Source organism: Pinus tabuliformis, chromosome 3_1 (assembly GCF_031772625.1).
Source record: "Pinus tabuliformis cultivar Carrire ecotype Pingquan chromosome 3_1, CPIR1, whole genome shotgun sequence".
NCBI classification, from domain to species: Eukaryota; Viridiplantae; Streptophyta; class Pinopsida; order Pinales; family Pinaceae; genus Pinus; species Pinus tabuliformis.
Window position 1 is genome coordinate 183,369,045 of NC_142301.1, and position 6,242 is coordinate 183,375,286.

General features: G+C 35.0%; 1 protein-coding gene across 1 annotated transcript; it reads right to left on the reverse strand.

Annotated features, from left to right (window-relative positions):
- Nucleotides 1-871: 871 nt before the first annotated feature.
- LOC149186399 (6-phosphogluconate dehydrogenase, decarboxylating 1, chloroplastic-like) lies at nucleotides 872-3,328 on the reverse strand. The gene is made up of 2 exons (XM_089410992.1): nucleotides 2,448-3,328; nucleotides 872-2,264 (listed from the first exon to the last, which is right to left on the reverse strand). Exons 1-2 carry the CDS (start codon nucleotides 2,912-2,914, stop codon nucleotides 1,262-1,264), a joined length of 1,470 nt encoding a protein of 489 aa, XP_089267118.1. The 5' UTR covers nucleotides 2,915-3,328; the 3' UTR covers nucleotides 872-1,261.
- Nucleotides 3,329-6,242: the final 2,914 nt, after the last annotated feature.

Genomic DNA, 6,242 nt, shown 5'->3' on the forward strand with positions numbered 1-6,242 from the left:
CGGATTATTGAAAACTCTAGGGTGCAGATCATACACACGACGTGGTATGACAATTCCCTCAACCCAACAGATATGTAAAAACAATAAAGGTTCTCATGTATTTTCTACTATGACAGGATTGAATGAAAATGTTTTGTTCTTTTCAATAAATAAATGCGAGTGAAAGGGAATTTGACATTAGGGTTGTCTTGCTATAACTCAGTAATAGAGTATTCTGTGCAAGGTGCAAATTCATGTTATGGAGAAGCCTGATCCTCTTTGTTTGCAATAACTGCTTAGTTCCATATGTAACCGATTAGTGGAGAAAAAAGAGTAGGCAAAGAAAACTATTGTGACTTGTAATACACGTTTTTGTAACAGACAGCCAGCAAAGTCCACTTATAATTTTCAGTCAATTTAACTATGGATCATCATTCAACTAATAAGCATGAAGAGAGAATTTATCTTTCTTGAAAAATAAACATTACAACAAGATTTTATATTTCTTGGGAAATAAACATTACTAAAAATTTATTACAAATGCACAACTCCTGTGAGTGCAACAATCAAACGACATAGACATCTTGCCTGCTCTACTTCATCTTAGGCATATAAAGGCAAAGCAAAGTTTGCTGCACCACTTGAACCTAGAGTGAAACAGATATTGATAGCTAAGTGTTAATTGCTTATACACACTCACTAAACTGGTTGTTTAACAAAAGAATGCTCATCTCGAGTCATTTCAAGTATTCTTATTAATGTAGTTCACCTTGTGGTTGAAACAAATTATGCTCCCATCAAATAATATGGCTTGAAGGTAAAAGAAATGAAGATTTTTATAGAACAAAAATATAAACAAGTTCGAGAATATCAGAATAAATCACCAAAACACTATAATAAATCACCACGAGCATTATTAAATTGCATAGGAAAGGGCAGGATCTTCTCATTTTAAAAGAAAATGAGAAATGTATCTGAAAAATATTGAAACAAAAACAATCAACTCTCAAAACTTAAAACCATTAACTTTCTTCCAATGCCATTCATTTATTGGATGCAATATTTGGAAAAAGTAAAAGCCCATAGTTTTCAATTTTCCTAAAATCAGGTCATAAATGAACCATGCCCACTGAAATAAGAAAAAAGGCCGGAAAGATGCGCTTAACTGAAAAATAGCTCTATATGTCAAACGAAATTCAAAACTGACGGGCAGAACTCAGGGTGCCTGCTTAAGAATTTGAATTTGGTCAACAGAAGCATAATTTGAACCTGGATAGCAAATTCACTTGTATTCTTTGTTCTGCTTAGCAATCTTTGTCCATTCTGTATGGAAAGAACCAGGGCGATCGATCCGCTCATAGGTGTGTGCACCGAACAGGTCCCGTTGTGCCTGGACAAGATTGGCAGGCAACCGGGCACGGCGGTAAGTGTCAAAATAGGCAAGACTTGTATTCATTCCTGGGGTGCTGATTCCAGCACTGATTGCCAAATTCACCACTCTCCTCCAAGCAGCCTGCCTCTCAACCATCTCTCTCGCAAACTCCGGATCGACCAAGAGACTCGGAAGCTGCGGGTTCCGCTCATAGGCCTTCTTGATCCGATCCAAGAAAACAGCCCTGATAATGCAGCCCCCTTTCCAGATACGAGCCAATTCCCCGAGATTCAGATTCCACGCCTTCTCCGTACTCTTGGCGCGCAGCAGATTCATCCCCTGTGCATAGCTGCAGATCTTTGACGCGTACAGCGCCTTGCGGACATCATCGACCAATTGCCTCTTGTCGACGGTACCTCCACCAACCAAGAGATCAGGCAGACCGGCCTCTTTGAAAATCTTCGCAGCGGCCTCGCGCTCCTCTTTCAGGCCACTGAGATACCTGCAATCAAGCGAGGCAGCAATTGTGGGTGCTGCAACAGAGAGCTCTGCAGCCTGCTGCACAGTCCATTTCCCAGTCCCCTTCATTCCGGTCTTATCCAATATCTTATCTACAAGCTCCCCACCGCCATGATCATCCTTCACAGTAAAAATATCGGCAGTTATCTCAACCAAAAAGCTCTCGAGCTCACCTTTGTTCCACTCCGCAAAGGTCCCCGCCAGTTCCTGATTGCTCAGACCCCCAACATGCCTGAGCACATCATATGCTTCGGAGATCAACTGCATGTCTCCATACTCTATACCATTGTGGACCATTTTGACAAAGTTCCCGGCCCCTCCGTTGCCAACGTATGTAACGCAGGGCCCGTCATCGACCTGCGCAGCGACCTTGGTGAGGACGTCTTCGATATACCTGTGGCGGAGTAAAATTTTAAAGGCGCCATAGCATGAGAAATGAAAATTTAAGAAGCCATTGAAGGGAAAATGGAAATTTAAGTCTTTTCATTTAATTAAAATAAATGAGGTCATACCTATTTCCAATAGGTGATCTATTTTGACAGCAATTAGAAAGCCGGGCACTAAAATTTTCACTCACCTGTAAGCCTCGATGGTGCCACCAGGCATTAGCGACGGGCCATGGCGAGCCCCATCCTCACCGCCAGAGACCCCCATTCCCAAATACAGCAAGCCCTTCTCAGCGACCTGCCTTGCCCGCCGCTCCGTGTTCTCGTACCACTCGTTGCCCCCATCGACGATGCAATCGCCAGGCTCCATGTAGTCGGAGAGCGTGGAGATTGTCTGGTCAACCGGCGCCCCGGCCTTGACGAGGATGATCACCGACCTGGGCTTCTTGATCGAGAGCACGAAGTCCTTGGGATCGTAATAGCCCTTTAGGGGCAGGTCGCCTTCGTCCCGGGCGCGCTCCATGGTTTCGTCCACGCGACTTGCTGTGCGATTATAGACAGAGATCGGGAAGCCTTTCTCTGCGACGTTGAGGGCTAGGTTCTGGCCCATCACTGCCAGACCCGCGAGCCCGATTCTCGACAGCGCCCCAGCCTCCATTGATACAAAAGGAAAACCACAGAGACTCTAAACCTCTGGAACAGAAATGAAGAAACTTAAACACTCAGAGGTCCCACGATCGAACCTCACAGGAGTTGGGATATCAATATATAACCATAGAACCCAAAAACCTCTTCCACTGAAAGCAAGAAGCTCCCTCACTCGAGCACTTCGGTGCTGTGGAAAGCTCCCAAGATGGAACCTCACAGGTTTTGAAATATCGATGTATTCGAGATTTCTGCTGCTATTGCAGCTCTTGCAAGGATTTAAGTGTGAATTCTGTTTGGTAGGTGGGAAAAACCGGAGCTCTTCGCAGAAGCAAAGCCAAACTGGCAAACGTTTTGGTATTATATTAATATAAATATTATTAACAGCTTCAAACATTAATATTTTCAAGATATTGAAGCTTTTGGAATATGTGAGCAGGGAGCTCCCCATGGCCATGTGACTCCCTAGGGGGGAGCGACTCCAAAGGACCTTGTGAAATTGGGGTGTTGAATATTCTGTCTTCAGCCTTGTAAAAATTCCCACTTCAATGGAGTGTTGTAGAGGTTTTGCATATCATGTGGTCGTTATAATTAGGTGGTTCAATTTTCTATACTACTTTTAGGTGGGCATTTATTATAGTCCTTTTATATAATAAAAATTATTTATTTAAATTTATTAGCAACTACCTTGTGTAAAATAAATAATTCAGAAAGGCACTTTATCATTATAGCAATTATTTAAATTATTTGGCAACTACCATGTGTAAAATAAATAATTCAGCATGATGATTTATGTGATGGTTAGATTGAGTGTAACATAAATAATTCAGCATGATGATTTATGTGATGATTAGTTTGCGTTTAATGGTGAATTATTAAAAGATTATAATGTTTAGTGTTTGATATATCGAATACTCGATTTATATATATTTTAATATTAATTTTTAATGATTATATAAGTTAGTTAATGGAAATAAACATAATGATGATTTGGTTTTTCCATGAATGTATTTTTAACATATGAAACGAGAATACAAAGTAAGAGATTAGGAAATATTGATTTCAAGTAGAAAGGAAAGAGATAAAAGAGATAAATAGACAATAAGAGATGAAGAAATATTAATTTCAAGGTAAAAGATAAATAAATATATAATTCTAATAATAATATAATATTTAATTAATTTTAAAAAATGAATAATAAAGAAAATAAGATAATTATTATAATTCAAGATTTATTTTATGTTGAAAGAGATAATTTTTTTAGTGTAAATATTTGTTTAATTTTTTTAATTTAATATATATATAAATTGACTTGATTTTTCTTTATGTATAATAGATTTAAAGTTAAAAATAGGTTTATATATATATATATATATATTACTTTCTTCATATAAGAGATTATGGTGAATTGCTTATAACTTGGTAGTTGGGAAGAATGATTGTCATCTATCCTATATATTTAGTTCTTACAAATAACATGTTGAAATAGGTCAATAACATTAAAAATCATTTCTTACACACACATATAAGTAACTCAAAATACATTTTCCAATTTTAAATATTGTAATATTTAAAATAATTGAATAATAGTGTCAATTGTTTCAAGCTTTTATATATGATGATGATGATGATTGATGTTCACTAAGACCCAAACTATCAAGTCTTAAAAAGGTAAGAGATTTAAATTTTTATTTATGTATTATTTAAGCATTAAGAGAAGAGTTCCAAAATCATCATAATTTTGTTGAGTTAAATGGTTAGAAAGGTTGGGACTATGACAAATCTTTAGGAATTGAGATATAATCTCGGTAATAATGGGCATTCTAATTATTCTCATTTTCAACCCTATTAGTGTCACAAAGATAACAAACTCTTTTTATCCGTGGTATTTTGGGAATTAACGAATATTTTCTATTTTCAAGATTAGGGAAATACTCACCTCCTTATAATATCTTAATTTCCTTTTTTCCTCTAACTTTCCATCATAGAAAGAATTATCCTTAACTTTGATATAATAATCATTTCTTATTACTCTTATTCTCCAATATGATCTCCTCATTTATTCCCAAATGATTTAATCAAGACTTGGCATCCTTATTCCATACCCATGTCAAAGGTGGTTTTAGCTAGAGTTTGAAGTAATTTTAGGAAGCCCTTGTCTTCCATATTATTTAGCTTGTTTTTATACATTAGATAGTTAGCCATAGTCATGCTCTCAATGGGATAAAGGCTCCCTTTTATGAAGAGGATAGGATAAAGTGTATTTCCTTTAATTTTGAGATTAATGCTCCCTTTTATGAAGAGAATACGATAAAGTGTATTTCCTTTAATTTTGAGATTATAGGTTATGAAAAGCTTTTGAATATGTTATATTTTCCCATGACTCTAGAGATACTACATCCCCAAATTTCACATCCATTTAAAACAATAGGAGTGACAATAGTCTCATAGAGAAGGTTTTTTAAACCTGTATCAAAAAATCTATTGATTTGCAATTGTTTTCAAGCCCATAATGAGTTTTCCACCCTCCATTTATTCTTTTCTCAATGTTATAATTCTAATTGAGTGTGTAATGAATATTAATTTGAGATATTTGTATAAGAGCACTTCCTCCAAAATATTGTCGTCATATACTAAAGTATCATAGGAGATCTTTTTGGATTTAAATATCATGACTTTTGTTTTGTCAATATTAATAGTTACTAAAGAATTAAAGTATCATAGGAGATCTTTTTGGATTTAAATATCATAACTTTTGTTTTGTCAATATTAATAGTTACTAAAGAATTAAAGTATCATAGGAGATCTTTTTCGACTTAAATATCATGACTTTGTTTTGTCAATATTAATAGTCATATTGATATTGGAGCAAAAATACTAAAAAATTATTAGTCACTTGTAATAATCGTATAATAGTTGTAGAGATTCCTCACCGTAAAAACAACATAATCAATGTAAAGAAAAAAAAATGATAATTATATTAATAAAAATTAAAACAACACAATCTTTTTCTCCCAACTAGTAATTTAACTTGTCAATATCAATACAGATAAAAAAAAAAAATAGAAAACCATGAATAACCTTAGATACTGCACTTAATTTATTCTAACAACCCTCTGGGTTATAATAAATAAACCAAAAATACATTTTTCAATTAAATAAAAAATAATTAACTAAATTATATATTTTTATTAATACTTATAAATAATTAAAAATGATAAAATAAAAGTCAAACACGAACATCAAACCCGTAAATGAAGATCCAATATATATTTTTTTATTTGAAAAAAAAAAATCATTTAAAAATGGAAGTATATAGGTTTGTTTTTTTCTCAACGTCA